The sequence below is a fragment of the Cynocephalus volans genome, chromosome 1 (genome assembly GCF_027409185.1).
Source record: "Cynocephalus volans isolate mCynVol1 chromosome 1, mCynVol1.pri, whole genome shotgun sequence".
Taxonomy (NCBI): Eukaryota; Metazoa; Chordata; class Mammalia; order Dermoptera; family Cynocephalidae; genus Cynocephalus; species Cynocephalus volans.
Window position 1 is genome coordinate 78,050,137 of NC_084460.1, and position 22,775 is coordinate 78,072,911.

Consider the following 22,775-nt stretch of genomic DNA (forward strand, 5'->3'; position numbering starts at 1 on the left):
GACAGGAAATGTGGTGGACTCATGGGTACAAAACTGTGCTATCTACTTTGTACTTTGGTGGAAATATATCTGTGAGTGTGTGGGTGCATGGGTTAAGATTCAGCCTGTTTTGATGCTCTCTTGAGTGGGGCATAGATGCTGACTCTTATCCTAAAACCTATTGCACCTAGAATGTTTCCTAAGCTACAAAGTTTGCCATACTGAGGGAATTAGAAAGAAAGGTGAAGTCTTGGCACCCACAGGTAGCAGCATGACATAGCTAAAAATCCTGACAGTGGGAGAGATGGTCCCCACAATTTTTTTTGTGCTCCCTAAACTGCAGCCTTGGAGCCCAATCCATAAGTGAAACAGCCAGTTTGAACATTTCTTAGTTCACTGTTCTTTCCTGCTTCTCATAACACACCCAGTGGCCATTCGAAGGGTGAGGTGCTGTTTTGCACTATTAATAACTGCTTATTTTGAATGTATGTGCATGCAGTATGATTTATGTCAGTGTTAGCCTTGAGACTTTCTACAGCAATAATGGTTGCTTTAGCTAAATCTCCTTTGGTCCATCAAGAACTGATGAAAACCCCTTGATAAACAAGTCCAGCTATTTTTCTTAGGAGGGGTGAGGAGACTCATGGGAGTAAAGATCATACTTTCATAATGGTCTTCTCTCTCTTATGAGATCATTTGCAACATCCACAATGATAGTTCATGTTCATGAGCAGATTTCTGATTCTTTGGAAAGAAAAATGGTAATGAGTTGAAAAGCTGGGGTGAATTTGGCAAGTATCCCATACTCCAAAATCACAACCATCTTCTAAGCACTTGAGAAAAGCCTTAATTTGCTATTGGAAACATATTTAAATCTTAATACTTAATTGGGTCAAAGAAAATAAGATGGTAGACTTTAGTTATTATTTAAATTCTAAAAACATTTCCACGAACATTTTGGAAACTTATTCACAGCTATAAGACTGGAAGTCATACACATCTCCAGTCTGGCTGAAAGTTTGTTTAAATATAAATGAAACTGAATATCTGAAAAGAAGTCAGGAGTTCAGTTGAGTGAGCTCTTATGTCAGTATTTTTACATTGTTGTTGTGTACGGTGCTCTGTTGTACCATTATTTTCATTTTTTCTTTTGTTCTCTAGTACAGATCCACGTAACGGGTAATGTCCTTTTCCTCACGAGTGCTTTCTTTCCTAACATACTTGCTCTATGCACCATGCTCCTCTATACTCAATGTTTGCTTACAGATGAGGAAGAAGACTTTTCCTATCAGCTCACTCTTAGAAGCCTGACTTGTTTGAATCTGACACAGTATGTATTATCCAAAAGGGTGAGTAAGATCGAAGTGGACAGTAAAAATAATAAAAATAAAATAAACAACTTTTTCTTATATGTGAAAGCTGCACTCCTTTAACTGATAGAATTCCACTTAGAATGGCTGATTTATGCAATGTTTTTTCTCTATTTTTAACAGATTATAAATCTATTAGCAGTCAAGGAAAGGAAGGGTTTTGGCTCCCATTGGTCATTATGCCTTTATACACTACACTTTCTGCACTGTACAGTCTTGGCCTTTTCTAGTCTACCACCCAATTTGCAGGAGCAGTTCTTGGAGTTCATGCGTTAAATTGCTACACTTCTGCAGATGTTAGCTTAGCAGTTTAGGCAACATCCTGGGGTAAATTTTTTTAGAATTGGGAAGTATTAAGTTAGTTCCCTCTCAGTATGAATTTTGACTGTCTCCCTTTCTCATTGTAACGGTAATAATATCATACACAGTGAAAACAATGGTAACTATTACATTACCATTTATTGAGGTCCTACTAGATGCTAAGATGTATGCTTACTTCTTTACGGTCATTAGTAGTTTAATCCAAACCACAAGCCTATTAGATATGAATTAACGTGCCTTTACTATAAATGAAATGATTGCATCAAGAACAGTCTAAGAAACTTCCTTTTGGTCATACAGCTAGTAATTATGGAAGTCAAATACTCACCCTTAAAATGTTAAACATAATATAGACTTCTTATAGTGTATTTTTTTAAACAAGAAATAACTTTACTACATGTGCTATGATTGAACAGAAGAGGGCTTATTTAGCTCTCTGTATCTTGATATCACTCAGAACGAATTGGACTAACCTCAAAGTAATGAATGCAAGATTGTCTCTGATGGAACCCCAGGTGATGTCTGCTGATTCTAGCATTCTTTCTTCATGTTGTTTTTGAATTTATTCTTCCTCCTTGGGGTTCTGTAAACGAAATATAGAGACTGGTTAGACAGAATTCAGGAAGGCACCCAGTTTAGACAAAGTCGTCAAGCAGACACCTGCTCAAAACTACAATATTTTGTAATATTTTGAAGGGAAATTTATCTGTCTGACATCATCTACCTATCTCTATAGTGTACATGTAGCTAGCTAGCTATCTAGCTAGATATATAGATATATTCAGACACACACACACACACACACACACACACACACACACACACGCACACACACACACGCACACATGAGGAGATTCATGAGGAAGTTTCTCTTGTGGAGTAAGCCTGGGAAGGAAATGGCAGCTGCTACAAAAGACAGAAAGGGTGACAGAAGTCCATTTGGACCCTTTTCCTCTAGCTCTCCTGTGAAATAAAACCTAATATATAGGAGAAAAAGGCACCAAAATAATTGCCCTTTGGGCACTGGTGAAAAAACTTGCAGCTGGGAGAAGGGAACAAAACAACAACAGCAACAACAACAAACTTCTACACCATGAGAAGGAGCAGAATTTGAAAATGAGAATATTGCATATGGGGAAAATAATCTTAAAAACGAAGTGTAATTTTCATATATCTATTTTTATCTGAGAAAGAATTAATTTTGAATAAGATTATGATTATAGCTCACAATTTCTCTTATTACTTTTATTACTGAAAACTAGCTGACTCCATATAGTACAGATGAGTACAAATTTCTATACACAATTGGCTTATGCAAGCTACATTAATCATTAGTCAAGAAGAAAGTTTTAGTTAGAGTCAGGTCAGGATTAATGGGTTACTTAAAGATCATGGTCCTTTAAGAGCATTAGTATTAGAAGAAACACAGCATTAAGTTTTGATTATCTTCTGAACAAGTGCTGCTGTAAGTTGAAATTTTTACTTTTACGCCATTGCACCCTCCGTGCAGTAATTCTGTTGACAACACACAAAAAAGTGATTATCCAAATTCTTTGTCTCATTTTTCTTGAAAGTAGAACAGTGGAGAAAAGAATTAATTTTACATTAAAGTCAGCAGAATAAGTTTAAGGACTCACCTTGGACTCCTTCATTTCTTATTAGGTGCAGTTATTCAACAGCACATCAATTGAGGTTATATATTAACCAAGACAGAATTTGAAAGAGGAAATAGTTATATGTTAAGCTGAGAAATTCACTTTACAAATTGGACTTGTGAAGTCTACTTCAGTGGTTATTATTTTACAGGGTCCTTTGTCTTTATCCAGTCTACCAAACAATCAATCTTTCTAAGACATGACTCGAAGTTACTTTTGCAACAAAGTTTTCCATTACTCACTACAAACCACTAAAATCAGCATACGCCTCTTAAGATACTCAATTGCACATGATTATTTGGCTTTTGTTAAAGATATAATAATGATAAAGATATATTTTGTGAATCGCTTTGCACTCCTCTCCCCTAGGGAGGATGTGCTTCTACTATAGTTTTCAGAATCTCTGAGAGTTAACATGCTCTTCTTCAAGCTGGTGGCCCACAAATCATTCTCAGTGACTATCTGAAGGTAAATAATGCTGGCAGTTCTGATGTATACAGTGCTTGCTGGACCTTGTATTCTTATCAGCAACACTTGATGCTTACAACATGACAACCTGTTTTGCAAATAAGGAGATTCTGGGCAGAGAAGTTAGTTAATAGTTCCGGTGTGGCTTGCCCAAGGTCAGTAATTTCAGGCACTGCAATAAACTGTAATGCTGTCTTGCCAAAGAAACAGAAGAGTCACAATATGGGGAAAATTTATTTTTACTTTCTGATATTGGGAGTCCTCATAGCATATTATATTTATACACCCCTCCCAGATAATATTGAGGAACCATGGAAAATAATGCTGTTCAATGCTCTTTTGAAAACATCATCATATCTGGTAAGTGAAAAATTTTAGTGATCCAAAGAGGTAAATTTTCCATGATTCTGTTTTTATTTTATAAGTTTTGTATGTCTTCAGTGTCCTATTGTCAAATTTTGCTGGATTCTTTATTATATCTCTGAATGGTCCTAAAGCACACGACTAACAAGATGAGACACAAGGAGATATTCAGATTGTATTTCTAAAATGATCCATTCCAGTGGCTGTAAAGTCATAAAAAATATGTGACAATTTTTTCAAAAGTCTTTTACTTATCTGTGATTTTAAATTTTTATACAAAACTCAGAAGTCATTTGTGTGAGCTCCTCTGTAGTTCACTATGACATTTAAGTATTAATATTGGCTTTCGGGTATATACTACAGACATGTAAGTTCTTATGAAAATATGCTGTAGATTAGCTGACTGGAAGGCGCCCAGTGAAAACTATGAGAGGTGTGGTTGGTAACGATGGAAGAATGCCTCTCTATTATAACTAATTCATTGGCAACCTGACCCAGCTAATCTCTAATTCTCACTACAAAATTAATATCCTGTCTGTCTCTGTCTTTCTGTCTCCTTGTCTCTTTCTCTGTCATTCTGTCACTCTGTCTCTGTCTGTCTCTTTGTCTCTGTCTCTCTCTCTGTATGATAACTTTTAACTGTAACCAGCAGGGATAGGTTGGTGGTAGAGATTAGCAATTGCTAGATTTCTTACAGGAAGAGATCTTTGTTCTTAATATGCACATTTCCAGGAATAGGGATCTCACTACCTTCTTATGTAACTCCCTCTATGTTTTCAAAATAATCTTAAGCAAATTTTATTTTTTGAATAGTAATACATTTATATAGTTCAAAAATCAAAACAATATAACGTCTTGATCCCATTCTTAACTTTATTCATCCTATTTCCAACCCAGTCCTGTTAGATCACCAGTTTTATAGTGTGTTGTGATCCATCCTGGGATTCTTTATACAAGTAATACCTATAATAAGTACAAGTAATTAAAATACATATTCTTATTCCGCATTATTTCTTACATAATGGACAGGATCACATGCATGCTCTTATGGTCTTTACATTTTTCATTTAACTGTATATCCTATGAATGTTTCCACATCATGTATAAATCCTTCTCATTCTTTTGCATAGCCGCATAGGAGTCGATGTGTGTACAAACCATAGTTCATTTAATCGAGCCTATTTAGGTGTAAACTTTTGTTCTTTCTAGTGTTTTGTTATTACAAACAGTAAAATCATATTACATGAATAACATACTTCCTTTGGAAGCTGGGTTTTGTTTATAATAAATACATAAATTGGGATTGTTGAACCAATCGTAATTTTGCTAATTTTTGCAAAATTGCCCTTTAACAATTTCCATTCTTAAAAGCAAGGTATGAGAATATCTGTGTCCTGTCAGCTTCTCAACAAAGTGTGTTATGATTTTTCTGGATTTTTTTTCCCAATAAAAATGAGAAATTCTACCTTAGTTTTAACTTTATTTTATGTATCTCTTATTAAGAGTACGTTTTAGAATCCTTTATATTTGGGAACCATTAGCATCTGCTTTTGTTTGAACTATCTGAAAACTCCTTTGTCCAATTTTCAATTGGGTTTTATTCTTTTTAATTTCTTTCTACACTAGAGAAATGCAAATTTTGTTCCCAGTTTGTCTTTCGTATTTGTTACAATAACTTGGCCACGATGAAGTTTTTTTTTGTACTATTCTTTATTTTAAAAATCCTAATTTCTCAATCTTTTAAGTTATGTCTTCTAGAATTTGACTTATAGTTTAAAAAGCTCTTCTCCCTTCTAAGGATATGGGAGAATTCACCTATGGTCTCAGTACTTTCATGGCTTCCTTTTTACATTTAAATCTTTTTTCCAATTGAAATTTATGTTAATAAATATTAGTGGGAAGTATAAATTGAATTCTACTTTTATTCAACTTGCCATCTTAGTACCATTTCTTGGAAAGTCCCTAGTGATTTAAGATCAGTATCAAATGTTTATGCAACTCAAACATCTAAGAAGGAGCTGCAAGAAAATGCTTCCTACATTAACTATGAGAATAGGTTGGATAAAGACAGGCAGGGTGAGTAGCACAATGCTCTAAGAAAAGGGTGGAGTGGTGGTGCTTTCAATATAAAGGTGCCAATTTCCCTTAAATGCACAACAGGTGACCAAAAATGAGAGCAAAAATGGAAATTTACAGGACCATAATCAAGAACACTAGAAACTATCACAAAAGCCTACAATGAACCAGAATTCTGGATTTTTTTTCTTATATTTGAGAAGTTTCATTTGTGTTTAAAAGATAATTCACCCAGTCAGGGAATGTCAATGACTTTCAAACTTTCAGCTGTAATAAAGTTCCCAAAATCATTCAGAGACATTCTTTTAGATTTTTGAATAGTAACCAAAATCTAGATTTTGTGTGATGCTAATAGGCACTGATGATTAATTAGGTTTCCAGTAGCAAATCAAGGCTTTTCTCAAGAGCTTGAAAAATTGCTTGAGTTTGGATTTATACAATTCTTGCTAAATTCATCTGAGTTCCTCAGTAGATATTCTACTTTCCTTCTAAGAATCCTGGAATCTACTCACAAACTTGGAACATCAGGTTTTGGGTATAAGTGATATTATGGACACTGAATAGTTCTAATTAAATAGAAAGGCAAGAAATTTGTAGGGTCCCATCTGGGTAAAATAGCCTGATGTGTAAAAGCATAATTTATGAAATGCATTGTTACTGGATATTGAGGAACAAAGAGGCCACCAAATAAACCTACTTTTATTGCTGCAGAAAAACCCTAAACTTGCTAAATCAGGACTAAACTTGCTGTAAGTCAATGCAGCACGTCACTACAGCAATTCATATTTAGACCAGTTATTACTATAAAACTGCAGCACTTCTCATTCATTGGGCCACCAGTATGTGAAAGAAAGCAGAAGAGAGCTGTGGGCTGGGCAGGGACCAATTTGTCTTCTAACTTCATGACAGGATACTAAAGCTTCGTCAGAGAGCTCTTAGACTCTGCCCAAGAAGCTCAGAAAACAGAAACTTTCTTTTCCACAGTTCGTCCTTCAAACTGAGTTCCAATGCTGCTATTGTGTGCCAAGTCTGAGAATGCTTGTGCAAAGCTAAGGAAATATGAGATGTCTTCACCTTTGTAACTGCCAGTTCTGATGTAGTTTTATAGGTGCGCTAATGTTCGTGATACAGACTAGCATATTTGTTCCATTAGGAAAACATAATAGCATAGCCCCTGACCTGTGCACCCATATTATCCAATGTATGTACCAGAGCTGGCTATGTAATTTGTGGAGCCCAGTGTTCCATAAAAATTCAGGGAGCTTTGTTCAAAAGGCAGGGGGGAAATGCAGTTAAAGATATTAACGCATAAAGCCTTTTCCTTTAAAAACATTTTATTACTACATGATCAACTTTTTTAGATTCCACATATGAATATGATTGTATGGTATTTGACTTGTTATGCCTGGCTTATTTTACTTAACGTAATGAACTCCTGATTCATTCATGTTGTTGCAAATGACAGGATTTCCTTCTTTTTCATGGCTAAATGGTGTTCCATTATGTAAATATACCACATATTTTTTAGCCATTCACCAACTGATAAACACTTAGGTTGATTCAGGAGGGAGGTATGTGGAACCATATGGTGGATATGAAGGGCTGACTGTACTAATATTTTTTACTTATATGTATTGCAAGTATCATTATCCATATTGTGGCTTATCTTTTCGATCACTTTATGAGATAGTTTGAATAAAATAAATACTTAATCTTAGCTGAGCTAAATTTATCAATGTTTCTTTTATGGTTTCCAATGGTTTTTGCTTTTTTCTTAATGTATGTATTTTTTAAAATTCTTCTTAAGAATTCTTTCCTCCCACTTACCCTCTTGAAACGTGGAAGTATAGGAATAGCAAAGAACCTTCACTTCTCTATCACCACGTTATTGTTTTTCCCCAGACTAAGCTCATTTAATCTGTCTAGAAGGCCTTACGCTCAGTTGATTGTCCAAACTCTACTTTCACTTCAAGTCTCAGTTCAACTCCAAGTTAAAAACTCTTTTTCTTTCCCTATATCTTTGCAATTATCCCAAAGAACTTTGTCCATATATATGGTTAAAATATTATTTTGTAATTTATGTCTCTCATTTGGCTCTGAGTTTTTTGAGGATGAGGATTTGCCTAGTTCATTTGGTGTTCACAGGATTTAGCACAGAATCGTAGACCCATAATGGTATTCCAATTGAGTAATGTATAAATGTGGACTGGTTTCACTGAGGGTGATTCTCAGGATTACAGCATCTGAACTTCTATATCTTCTGGTGGTCTCATTGCCAATTTGTCTAAGTGAATGTACTAATGTACTTCAAAGCCATTTGAATCATATCAAATATTAATGTGCACTTCTTTGTTCAGAAACTGTTTTGACACTTAGAATATATGTATGTATATGTGTTTTATTTTAGGCTCTGTTTGCTGAGATCTTGGGACTAAATCACTTTATGGAAACTATTGTATTCCTTTCAAGTTTTCTAGAGGTTCCACCAACATCAGATGAAAATGTAACTGTGAGACATACAACATTTAACAACATTCCTGTCCGGATATATGTGCCCAAAAGGAAGCCAGAATCATTACGAAGGGGCTTATTCTACATCCATGGTGGTGGCTGGTGTTTGAATAGCAACGGTAAGTGTGACATGCTGGAAAATTCACTTTCTATAGTACAATTTTGACATTACTTTGACTACTCACACATCATGATGTACAAATTAAATATCATGCTCCTCCTTTTGAAATTCATTTCATTAAAACAACATGAATTAATAGAGCTTTTGAAATTTCAGTCTAAATAAAAGTATACTAACAGTTGGAATTTAAACTATTTTGTTACATAAATTCTAAGAGTTTCTGACCCTACCATTCACCAATAGAACTTATAAATTTTACGGGATGAAGACCAAACTCTGGCAAATAGAAGAGTCTCTTTATATTTCGAACTTGCCAACATACTGCTGGACATGTTTTATTTTTCCTTCAAGACTCAAATAAATATTTCTTTTTCCAAATATGCTTTACTAATGTCTCCACCAGATAGAGGTAGAAAAACTGTGACTTTCCATTTATTAAAATTAAGTATTGAAGAATAGTCTGCTTTCTTCAAATTGTCCTCTGCTTGACTTCATTGGACTGAACAATGGGTTGTCTTTTCCTTTTTATTTTTTCTCTAACAATATTTTTATCCCTTTCCAAGATCAAAATGCACTCCAGAAAAATATCTCAGTTTCCATGTTTAAATAATAAGACATTTAGTATCTTTCCGTCATGTGGGATACTGCAATGAACAGGACAGTAGATTAAAAACAGAAAGACTCTGTTCAAGGCTCGTGGTCTAAGGTACTAGGAGCGTGGCCTAGACAGGGAAGGGCAGGCACCTTTGCTCTGCTGGCTGTGTGCCCCCTAGTGAAGAAGGCAGCAAGAGGAAGGCCAGACAGTCCTTTTAAGTGTAGGGCTCAGGGAAGGGGCCCCAGAGGCCTGGATCTAAGAGAAGTTCTGATTGCCAGTGTAATAGGTTGAGTGACTTAGCGAGTGTTGCCATGAAGCTATTTTCAAATGTTGTAGGAAGAGAATATCATCTAGGTGACTAAGAATGGTCAGAGGTATAAGGGAAGCCAAGAGAAAAACAGAACATCAAGGAAAAGGATGGAGTTAGTAGTCCCAAGTGCTAAAGGATACTGAGATATTAAGAGAAGGAAATATCTCATGGACCTGGACATTTTTATTGATTGTGTGAGGGCAGATATTATAGAACTGTAGGATGCTAAATCAATTACGGCATTTGAATAGTGAAGAAGAGATGAGGAAATGAAGCAGTGGCTGTAATCGTTCAAGAATCGTCATTGGAAGGGAAAATAAGGAATCAGATAAAAAGGAAACGCAGACATGGTGGAGGGTGCTGTATTTTTATCTTTCACTGTGTGAGTGGCATAACTACATTTGTGAACTGTATAAAAAAAGAACGAGTAAATAGCAACATGTTGAAGAAATGAGCACAATGACAGGGCAGCAGTAGTAGGGAACGGGCGTCAGACTGGAGGGCAAAGGACTGCCACACATGAGGGACGAGTCTTGATGTGAGAGGGAAGCAACAGAAGCCTGCGGGTGGAGACATTGTTGGCAACTGGGTGTAAACAGTAATCCAGGGAGTGCTGCCTGATGACGCTTATGGGTAAGAGGCGTCATCAGCTGCTGCTGACGAAGTCATGTTTCTAACTGTTTTTCACCTGTTTGTCTTTTATTTGTTTATTTTTGTTTTTAATATTGTGGTTTTTTTATTATTAGAATATTCATTATTACAATTCATGATTTTTCGTTATGGCCTTTATCCGACCTGTCCCTCCCCAGAGCCCCTCCCTCCCTCCCCCCATCTCTAGTAACCTTATGTTTGTTCTCTCCTTCTGAAAGTTGAATGAATTGTTGTGGTCTTTTCTTTCTTTCTTTCTCTTTCTCTCTCTCTCTTTCTTTCTTTCCTTCCTTCCTTCTTTCTTAGTACACAGTTATAAGTGAGAGCCTTCGGTATTTTTCTTTCCTAGTTTGGCTTATTTCACTTAACATAATTTTCTCCAGACTCATCCACATTGCTGCAAATGGCAGAATTTCATTCTTTTTAATGGCTCAGTAGTATTACACTGTGTATATGTACCATATTTTCTTTTTTTTAATGCAAATATTTTTTATTAGTTATGAATATTCGTGAAATACAAAGCTGATTGTCATTACTCGTGCCGAAGGCCAGATCCATACTGGCAGCGTACCCACTACCGCAAATTGTGATTATACCCAGTGTCCCCCACCCAATTATCCCTCCAATTTTCCCTGATCCCCCTCTTCATCCCATTTCCCCACTCCACTTTGTATCCCTAGGTATGTTCTCTTCCTCTGCAAGTCCAACACACCACTGTGATTTTTCTTTCCTTCTTTCTTTCTCTCTTAGCTCCCACTTGTGAGAGAGTACATGAAGTATTTATCCCTCTGCGCTTTGCTTATTTCACTCAACATAAGTTTCTCCAAGCTCATCCATATCGTTGCAAATGGGAGCATTTCATTCTTTTTTATGGCAGAGTAGTATTCCGTGGTGTATATAGACCACATTGTCCTTATCCAATCATCCACCGATGGACATTTAGGTTGGTTTGGTATCTTGGCTATTGTAAACAGAACTGTGATGAACATGGGAGTGCAGGAATCCCTTCAACATGATGATTTCCATTTCTTCGGGTATATACCTAGAGTGGGATTGCTGGATCGTATGGAAGGTCTATCCGTAGTTGTTTGAGAAACCTCCATACTGTTTTCCATAGGGGTTGTACTAATTTACAGTCCCACCAACAGTGTAGGAGTGTTCCCTTCTCTCCACACTCTTGCCAGCATTTGTTATTCACCATCTTTTTGATTATAGCCAGTCTAACTGGGGTGAGGTGATATCTCAATGTGGTTTTAATTTGCATTTCCCTGATGACTAGTGCTGTTGAGCATTTTTTCATGTACCTGATGGCCGTTTGTATGTCTTCCTTTGAAAAATGTCTATTCAGCTCCTTTGCCCATTTTTTAATTGGGTTATTTGGTTTTTTACTGTGTAATTGCTTGAGTTCCTTGTATATTACGGATCTTAATTCCTTGCCAGATGCATAGTTAGCAAAAATTTTCTCCCACTCTGTAGGTTGTTGTTTCACTCTGTTGTTTCCTTTGCTGTGCAGAAGCTTTTGAGTTTGATATAGTCCCACTTATTTATTTTATCTTTTGTCACCTGTGCATTTGGGCTCATGTTCATAAAGTCTATGCCCAGATCTAGTTACTGAAGTGTTTCACCTACATTTTCCCTTAGTAATTTTAAAGTTTCAGGTCTTACACTTAAGCCTTTAATCCATTTTGAGGTGATTTTAGTATATGGGTAGAGATGCATGTCTAGTTTCATTTTTCTGTGTATGGATATCCAATTTCCCCAGCACCACTTATTGAAGAGGTTGTCTTTTCCCCAGTGAAGGTTTTTGTTGCCTTTGTCAAATATCAGTTGGCTGTGTGTCAGGGGGAGGTGATTTCTGGGTTCTCTATTCTGTTCCACTGGTCGAAGTGTCTATTTTTATGTCAGTACCATGCTGTTTTGGTTACTATAGCTTTACAGTATAATTTAATGTCAGGTAGTGTTATGCCTCCAGCTTTATTATTTATTTTTTTTGCTCAGGATTGCTTTGGCTATTCAGGGTCTTTTGTTGTTCTATATGAATTTTAAGATTGTTTTTTCCACTTCTGTGAAGAATGTCATTGGTATTTTGATAGGGATTGCATTGAATCTTTAGATCACTTTGGGTAGTGTAGGCATTTTCACAATGTTAATTCTTCTACTCTAAGAGCATGGAATATGTTTCCATCTTTTTGTGTCCTCTTTAATTTCTTTCAGTAGTGGTTTGTAGTTCTCACTGTAGAGATCTTTCAGCTCCTTAGTTAAATTGATTCCTAAGTATTTTATTTTTTTGTGACTGTTGTAAATGGGATTATTTCTTGATTTCTCCTTCTGTTAGCTCATTATTGGAGAATATAAATACAACTAATTTGGGGGCAGTTTTGTTTGTTTCCTTCAAGATTACTGAAATTATTAACCAGCTCTAGGAGTTTTTTGATAGTCTTTAGGTTTTTCTATGTATAGTATCATTTCATCTGCAAATAGGAACAGTTTGACTTCATCTTTTTCATTCTAGATGCCATTTATTTCTTTCTCTTGCCTGATTTCTCTGGCAAGTACATCTACTACTATGTTAAATGGAAATGGTGAGAGTGGGCATCCTTGTCTTATTCTTGCTCTTAAGGGAAAAGCCTTTAGTTTTCCCCTTTCAGAATGACACTGGCAGTGGGCTTGTCATAGATGGCTTTTATTGTGTTGAGATACGTTCCTTCTGTACCTAATTTGGTGAGAATCATTATCATGAAGGGATGTTGAATTTTGTCAAATGCTTTTTCCACATCTATTGAGATAATCACATAGTTTTTGTCCTTGAGTTTGCTGATGTGATGTATCACGTTTACTGAATTTCATTATATTGAACCATCCTAGCATCCCCAGGATGAATCCCACTTGATCATGATGTATAATTTATTTGATGTGTTGCTGTATTCAGATTGCTAATATTTTGTTGAGGATTTTTTCATCTATGTTTATCAAGGTCATTGGCCTGTAATTTTCTTTTTTGTTGTGTCTTTATATGGTTTTGATATCAGTTATGTTGACCTCATAAAGCGAGTTTGGAAGAATGGCTTCTGTTTCAATTTCTTGAAATAGTTTGAGGAGAATTGGTGTTAATTCCTCTTTAAATGTTTGAAAGAATTCAGCTGTAAAGTCATCTGGACCTGGGCTTTTTTTTGTTGTTGTTGGGAGACTGCTGATTACTGCTTCAATCTTATTGCTTGTTATTGGCTTGTTCAGGTTTTCTATTCCTTCTTGGTTCAGTCTGGGTAGTTTGTCTGTGTCCAGAAACTTACCCATATCATCCAGGTTTTCATATTTGTTATCATACAGTTGTTCATAATAGTCTGTAATGATTCTTCATATTTCTGTGGTATTGGTTGTAATGTCTCCATTTTCATTTCTGATTTTTTTATTTGGGTCTTCTCTCTTCTTCTTCTTCTCCATTTTTTTTTTTTTTTTTTTGTTAACCTAGCTAATGGTTTGCCTATTTTATTTACCTTCTTGAAAAACCAACTTTTTGTTTCATTAATTTTTTCTATCATTCTTGGGGTCTCCATTTCATTTAGTTCTGCTTTGATCTTAATTATTTCTTTCCATCTGCTACCTTTAGGATTGGATTGTTGTTTTTCTAGTTCTTTGAGGTGTAGCATTAGGTCATTTATTGAAGTCATTCCATTCTTTTGATGGAAGTGTTTATTGTGATGTTTCTCTCTTAGTACTGCTTTTCCAATATCCCACAGGTTTTGTTATGATGTGTCTTTATTTTCATTAGTTTCAAGAAATTTTTTGATTTCCTGTTTAATTTCTTCTTGTGCCCATAGGTCATTCAGGAGCTTATTGTTTAGTTCCCATGTATTTGTATAGTTTCAGAGTTTGGGTTGTTATTATTTTCTAGTTTTAGCCCACTGTGGTCTGAAAAGATACTTGGAATGATTTCAAGTTTTTAAAATTTGCTGAGACTAGATTTGTGACCTAATGTGTGGTCTATCCTGGAGAATGTTCCATGTGCTGATGTGAAGAAAGTATATTCTTTAGTTGTTGGGTGAAATGTTCTGTATATTTCTGCTAGGCCCAGTTGGCCTAAGGTGTAGATTAAATCCTGTGTCTCTTTGTTGCCTGGAAAGTCTGTCCCATACTGAGAAAGGGGTATTCATGTCACCCACTATTAATGTATTAGGGCCTATTTCTTTCTTTAGGTCTAAAAGTGTTTGCTTTATATCTCTAGGTGCTCCAGTATTGGGTGCATACATGTTTATGATCGTTATGTCTTCTAGCTGGATAGATCCCTTTATCATTATATAGTGGCCTTCTTTGTCTCTCTTTATGTTTCTTGGTATAAAGTCTCTTTTATCTGATAGAAGAATAGCTACTCCTGCTCATTTTTAGTTTCCATTTGCATGGTATACCTTTATCTATCTTTTCACTTTTAGTCTGTGTGTCTCTACAGGCGAGGTAGGTCTCTTGAAGATAGAATATACTTGGGTCGAGGTTTTTAATCCAATCAATCAGTCTGTGTCTTTTGAATGGGTAGTTTAATCCATTCACATTTAGGGTAGTTATTGACCAGTATTGTTTAGTTTCTGTCATTTAATTGTTTTTTGTTTAGATGATTTAAATATCTTTTGATCATTACTTCCCCTTTTATTTCTCTTCTTCAATGTTATTTGGAAATTTGAGGTGGCATGATTTAGCTTCTTTCTCTTTCTCACTGGCATTTTGTTTTAATGATGGGTTTTGCTCTTTCTTCTGTGTTTGTGAGAGTGATCATCATTATTCAGATTCCAGATGAAGGACTCCCTTGAGAATTTCTTGCAGGGCTGATTGTGTGGTGGTGGACTCCAACAATTTTTGTTTGTCTGGTAAATACACTATTTCTCCCTCATTTCTGAAGGAGAGCCTTCCTGGTTTAAGGATTCTTGGCTGGCTATTTTTTCTTTTAGTATTTTGAATATATTATTCTACTTTCTTCTGGCCTGTAGGGTTTCAGTAGAGAAGTCTGCTGTTAGTCTGATGGGGGTTCCCTTATAGGTGATTTGATGCTTTTCTCTTGCTGCTTTTAGAATTCTCTCCTTGTCTTTGAGCTTTGCAAATTTGACTATAATGTGTCTTGGAGGGGATCCTTTTGGACTGAATCTGCTTGGAGACCTTTGAGCTTTCTGGATCTGAAAGTCAGCATCTCTCCCTTCACCTGGGAAATTTTCTGTTGCTACTTCTTTGAATAGGTTTTCAATACCTTTTCATTTCTCCTCCCCTTCTGGAATACCCACAATACAGATGTTAGAGTGCTTGAGGTTGTCTGTTGTCTCTCTTAGATTTTCTTCATTAGTTTTAATTCTTTTTTCCTTTTTCTTTTGTGTCTGCCTGGGTTATTTGCATAAGACTGTCTTTGAGATCTGAAATTCTTTCTTCTGCTTGCTCTAGCCTGCTGCTCCAGATTTCTGCTGTGTTTTTATTTCATTGAGTGAATCCTCATTTCTAGGAGTTCTGCTACACTCTTTTTTAAGGTATTAATCTCTTTGTAAATTTCCTCCTTCATATTCTGGATATTTTTTCTTGTTTCATTGCACTGTCTAATTGAGTCTCCTTTTATCTCTTTGAGTTTTCTTGAGATCATTGCTCAGAATTCCTTTTCAGACATTTCAATGGTTCCCTGTTCTGTGGGGTCTGAAATTTGAGCATTACCATATTCCTTCAGTTTTGTCATATCTTATTGTTTGTTTGTAGTTCTAGTATTTTTTCATTGATGTTTGGTCATCTGGTAGAGGACTTGCTTCTTCTGTTACTCTGGGGTTGGCTTTCAGGATAAAGATTTCTTCCTCTGTTTGCAGGCTCTACTGGTGACTCTTCTTATATCAGTGTAGTCAAGTGAGCAGCAGGTTGCCTGTAGAGTGGCCCTGGCTGCTACTGTGGTGGTGACCTGTCCTTTCAGTGCACTAGTTTTGGCTATATTACACCACCTTGGCTCCTGTTCCAGAATCCATGGCCGTAAACTGAGCCCCCAGTGCCAGTCGGGTCTTGCCTCACATTGGTGCCTGCTGAGCCTGTGGGCACTTCTCTCCCCTCTGGGTTTTAGACTGAGCCCCCAATGCCACACAGGTCTCTGCTCACCTGGGTGGCTGCTTTGGCTGTGGTGCTTCCCTCCGGGATCTCCACGTTTTCTTTATCCAGTCATCCATCAATGGACACTTAGGTTGGTTCCTAATATTTTGGCTATTGTAAATAGAGCTGCAAGGTATTTACTTGAACTGCAGGCATCCCTTTGACATAATGATTTCTGTTCCTTTGGATATATATTCAGTGTGGTACTGTCATAAAAATAGCACTCAGATCAATGGAACAGAATAGAAAACCCAGGAATCAACCCACATATGTATAGCCAACTGATCTTTGACAAAGGCAGTAAAAACATACATTGGGGAAAAGACTGCCTCTTCAAAAAATGGTGCTGGGAAAATTGGACATTCATATGTAGAGAAACGAAACTGAACATGTACCTCTCGCCATATACCAAAATCAACTCAAAATGGATTAAAGAATTAAATATAAGCCCTGAAACCACAAAATTACTAAAGGAAAATATAGGAGAAACACTCCAGGTAATCGGACTGGGCAGAGACTGTTTGTCTTTCAAATGAGCCTCACTACTCAAAACTCTACTCCTCAAGCTATTTTGTTAAAATTGTCCCTGTGTGAGTGCCCCCCCCAAACACACACGCAAACACACATACACACTTCTCCTAGAAAACATGTATACAATCTTGCAGTCTGTAGTCTACTCAAATCCTTCCGTAAATTCTTTTTAGAACCTCCAGGCAGATTAACAAGGGAGCTCTCCTATATGCACCTCAATTAAGACAGATTTTTAAAATTTCTGTTGTTGTCCTGTGTCTCTTGTCCCCATCCTCATAGATGCAAGCTCCTTAAAATCAGAGAACATGTCTTTTAAAGGTTTGCATTCCTACCCTCAAACTATATGCCAGTCACATAATAAGCAGCTAAACCAAGCTAGTTTGGAATAGCTGATGTGGAAATTTGGTGAATGGAAAAGACAGCTGATCATCAACAAGCGAAAGGATCACTGAGAACAGAATTCACATTCTAGTAAGTTGTGGGTGTGTGCATTGATTAACATGATCCTAGTGTTAGATTTTTTATTTTATGTAGTATTTTAAGGTAAATGGAATAAATACAAAGTCATCATAGTAAACTTTATACTTAACAGTATTATTTTTCAATTCTTATTAATATTCTCATATTTTTTCCTTAAATTTCAGCTCTGTCTTCTTATGACCTTCTGTCAAGATGGACCGCAGACAGACTTGATGCAGTTGTCATATCAACCAAGTAAGGGCTGTGTTGGTTTCATTTTAGGCCAGATACCTTGCATGGTATTCACTCAACTATACTGAATAATTTATTATTTCATAAATCAATCTGTGTCACTGATGACACAATATAAACAGAAATCTAATGTCACAGGTTATCCAGTCTAGCATCAGAGAGAAAAGACATACGCATAATTCAAGAAGAAAAGAAAGCCAGAAAGTCAAAAAGTTGTTCAAGTGAAATTAACCTCCAGCCTCACATGGACATTACTTCTATTCCTGTATTTCTATTCCCCATTAATTAACAGAATATTAGGGATGAAGGCTTTGGAGGCAGAGCACTGTGATAAAATACTGGCTCTGCAAATTGGAGGTGTGAGAACTTTTGAGAGATTTTTAACTTCTAATGATAATTTTCAAATTTATTATTGATCCGAGGATTAAATGCTACAACATGTTTACAGTGCTTGGAATTAGTATTCTGTCAATGAAAGCAACTTTTCCCGAATTAACTATGGAAGTCAGACAGAACACATCTCACATTATATTCCAGAGCACACTTTAGGAAAAATAAAAAAGAGGGTTTGAATTTTCTATAGAGTATACTTCCTGCAAGAATGTACTTATATAAAACTAAAATAATGCAGAATTTATGGACTAATATGGCATATATTGGGCACATGTTAAGTTGAAATATTTTGATAAGATTGAAAAGTAATTCTGGAGACACAAGTACTAATAATAACTTACTGCTTTAAAAAATGTAGCAATTACCAAAAAAAGAAATCATTCTGGAAGAATTTTAGCTAGAAAAGATAGCAGCTAGGAAGTTTTCTCTCAAGACTGAAACACATTTAGCATTTAGCATTTAATTTTGTTTAGAAAAATGACAACGTTTAATAATTCCTAGCCAGATTTCATGATTAGGAAAAATATATCTTCCAAATAAAAGAAAAATATTTAAATATCATGTTGGTAAAACTATTTTATCTTTGATTTTGGCTTGGTAGTAGTACATGCCTTGTTTTGGTACATGAGTAAAAATGACTAATTTAGAAAACATCGTTTTCTACCTACAGCTACAGACTAGCTCCGAAGTATCATTTTCCAGTTCAATTTGAGGATGTATACACTGCATTAAAATGGTTTTTACTCCCCAAAGTTCTTGAAGGTTATGGTGTAGATCCTGGGAGAGTTGGCATTTCTGGAGACAGTGCTGGAGGGAATTTAGCTGCAGTAGTGACTCAGCAGGTAAGGTCCTTAGTATTTTTATTTCTTATGTTTTCTTTTATCTTACATTTAATAATACTCATATATGATTCATACATTTTAAATTAGAAATATAATAAATATCAATACTTTTTTTACTTATGTAAGAATCATTAAGAACTTCATAATTTAATGCTTCTTTTTTATATAAAATGCTGATACAGGTTTCTATATACTATGATGGCCTTTTGAATGAAGACAATCAATAAATGTTAGCAACTACCACAATTAGAATATTATATATATTGGAATAATATCAACTCACAACACACATTCAGAATAATGTGTGTGTGTGTGTATACACACACACACACACACACACACACGTTATACACACACATAATATGTGTATGTATGCTTACCAGAAGCAAATATAGTTCATCACTAGGAGATAACAGCATGATTCTAGGATTCAAGTTATTCCTAAAAATAATTTTTATTACAATCACTAACTGAGAGTTGAAGATAACCAGGTAGACAGAGAGGGAAACAAGAACTAGGTAACAAGAACAAAATATCACCCAGATTCAAATATTGTTATCATTTAAAAAATATTTTAATAGTATGCTTAATATAAATAAAAATATGTTTTACAACTTGAAAATATGTTCATGGAATGAGAAGCTATACAAAGTGAGGGTTGGCCCATTAGCTCATTTGGTTAGAACTCAGTGCTGATGACACCAAGGTCAAGTGTTTGGATCTCAGTGCTGGGCAGCTGCCCAAAACCCACCACCACCACCACCACAACAAACGTGGTATGAGAAATTTGAAAAATAAAAAAAGTCAAAAATGAAAACATTAACCATAAATATTAAGGGTTCAGTGTAGGATTTGGTAGTATATTGACCACAATAATGTAGCAAATTAAAAAGCAGATAAGAAAAATGAACTGGAATCCTGAAAGGTAGAAAATGCAGTATGCTAGCCGTTGTTTGACTTGTTCTTGAGTATGTACATGCTTCAGATACGTACAGGATAAAGTTGGTAGTCTTTGGAAAGTTTGAAAATTGTAATTTACCCAAGCACTGCCTCACAAAATAATAAGCATAGTTATTAGATATACATTTTCTGACTGGTACAATAATAATTTTGTTCCAGTGGCAGAAACACATTGCAGAAAAAATTAGCTTGGAAGAAGATGTAAAATTCTATTCTTCCTAGAAAAAGAGAAGGACTAAACCTAGAACAGACAGAGCAGTGCTCAAAAGTTTAAAAATTAACAGTTCCACGTGATTTTGATTTACCCAAGGTCTAGCAACTATTTAGTATCAGAGCTATGAAATAAATAGCATTTTCCCTATATCTCAATTCTTGTTGATGTACTAAGGTATTTAAAATATTCTTAAGAGTGAAAAAGAGTTTCAAGTACATGCAGTGCCTCAGACTATAAATCTGGGTTACATAAGTATGATATTTGTTTTATAATAAAATATCCTCTTCCATACTTCATAAGGAGAATGGTATTGATTTTTTAAATTTAAATTTGCATTTAATTTATAAACATCTAGTACTAAAAGTGTTTTAATATTGAAAAATTTTTCAAGATTTTGTATATTATGGGTTTTTTAAGGGATTTTAAATTTGAAAATACATTTTATGCATTGTGGTTATTTTATTTTTAACTTAAAGTAACTTATTTAAGTAACATATTCTAATTTTTTCAGCTTTTAGATGACCCAGATGTCAAGGTCAAACTCAAGATCCAGTCTTTAATTTATCCTGCCCTTCAGACTCTTGATGTAGATTCACCATCATATCGAGAAAATTCACATTTTCCAGTTCTGCCCAAATCACTCATGGTCAGGTTCTGGAGCGAGTATTTTACTACAGACAGATCACTTGAGAAAGCCATGCTGTCCAACCAACATGTTCCTGTGGAATCGAGTCATCTGTTCCAGTTTGTTAACTGGAGTTCCTTACTCCCCGAGAAGTTTAAGATAGGTCACATTTATAAGAATCCAACTCATGGTAGTTCTGAGCTGGCAAAAAAATATCCAGGATTCCTAGACGTGAGGGCAGCACCTCTGTTGGCTGATGACAAGAAGTTGCGTGGTTTACCCCTGACCTATGTCATCACCTGTCAGTATGACGTCTTAAGAGATGACGGACTCATGTATGTAACCCGCCTTCGGAACGCTGGAGTTCAGGTGACCCATAACCACATAGAGGGTGCATTCCATGGAACACTTTCTTTTCTGCAATTTAATATTGGTCACAGAACAGTAAATCAGTATATTAGTTGGCTACATACAAATCTGTAGCAAAAATTCGATCAATTGGTATATAGGAAAATGCAAGCCTAAGAATTTCAGGAAAAAAAAATGGAGCTCAGTTGATTTATGTTAGGAATACATTTTTTTTTTATCAACAATGATTTTCCTAAATGCACATACACACAATAGTTGTTATTCTCAGTAGATGCTTTTTATACATTTCTCTGAGAGTAATTCACTCACTTTTGTTCCGTAGAGTATTACTAGATTTCATTTTTCTGTTGCTGTTTTCATCTTAAAATCTCTAATGTGCTTTTCTTTCTTTCTTTTTTCTCATTTGGTAAGTTTTATCATAGTTAGAGGAAAGGCTGCTTGTGTAATGTCAGGACTTTACTCAGCACGGGTCCTTGGTAAAGCCCATTTATCACTGGTAAGAGTTATCATTCTTCCCAAATACGTATTTGTTCCAGACAATATAACCTGCCTGCCACTGTAAAATACCTTTCTTAAAGCAATCCAATCTCTTAGTCCAGGACACCACAGTTTAAACAATTATATATTAAAGATATATGTGGATTTCTTGACCTTTTGACAGGAGGGTAGTGACACCAACACCTTGTTTTAGACAGACAAAAATAACATTTAAATTTGGTCAGTCTGGGTCTTTGAGATTGTCAGGAACCTAATATAAGACAATAGCTCCAAATATGAGAGGGTGAAAAATATGGAAGGAACACAAGTTTTAAAAAAAAGTGTGTATACATATATGTCTATATTACAGACATATGCACACACATACATATATACACATAAGAAAGTACTGAAAAGTTCATGGAACTATTTGTACCATATTTAATTCTATTTTCCATGAACTGTTTGAAGTACCTTTGTATATACATGTTCATATACGTATATCAAATCCGAAATGAAAAAAAATTCTGTTCAAAGTCCTATATCCATATCAATGTTGTGGAGGGGAAAATAAAACAAAACTGATTGAGTTATGAGACTGTAAAGTAATTATATAGAAACCATATTCTATATCATATCTTATAATTGTAGGACTCATACAGAGATAGGAAATTTAAGATCACTATCACAACCTCTCAGGGCCCCGAGGATTCCATTCTTAGCCCAGGTTTTCTTACCTATGGCTTCTGTTCTAATGCTGCCAAGATGTCTACGGCACCTCTAGGAGTTTTGTTGTTACTCCTCATGGGAGAATGAAGAATGCAGGTGGAGACGAAGTGCACAATGTTTATGACAGTGTGGTGTGTCCTATTTTATCATGCAACAAGAGCTACAAGCTCCACCAAAGATATTTCCACTTACATTTCACTGGATAAAACTTTATCACACCTTCATACATCTAGCTACCACTGAGCCAAAAAACTGAGTCACTTAGTTGAACACATTGAATCACTTAGCTGAACATGTTGTCTTCAACAAAGCTGTTTTTCTCTTTGGTTAAATAAAAAGGGAAGGTGGAGAGGAAACTAACAGTACGTGCCACTAATATCAATAGCAATATTTATTTAAAAATAATTCTGG

The 22,775-nt window shown here is 35.5% G+C and overlaps 1 protein-coding gene across 1 annotated transcript; it reads left to right on the top strand.

Moving 5' to 3' along the window:
• Nucleotides 1-4,015: 4,015 nt before the first annotated feature.
• LOC134387324 (arylacetamide deacetylase-like) lies at nucleotides 4,016-21,272 on the top strand. Its single transcript, XM_063110068.1, has 5 exons — nucleotides 4,016-4,153; nucleotides 8,640-8,862; nucleotides 17,689-17,758; nucleotides 18,819-18,990; nucleotides 20,676-21,272. The coding sequence occupies exons 1-5, from the start codon at nucleotides 4,016-4,018 to the stop codon at nucleotides 21,270-21,272; spliced, it is 1,200 nt and encodes a 399-aa protein (XP_062966138.1).
• The last annotated feature ends 1,503 nt before the right edge of the window (nucleotides 21,273-22,775 follow it).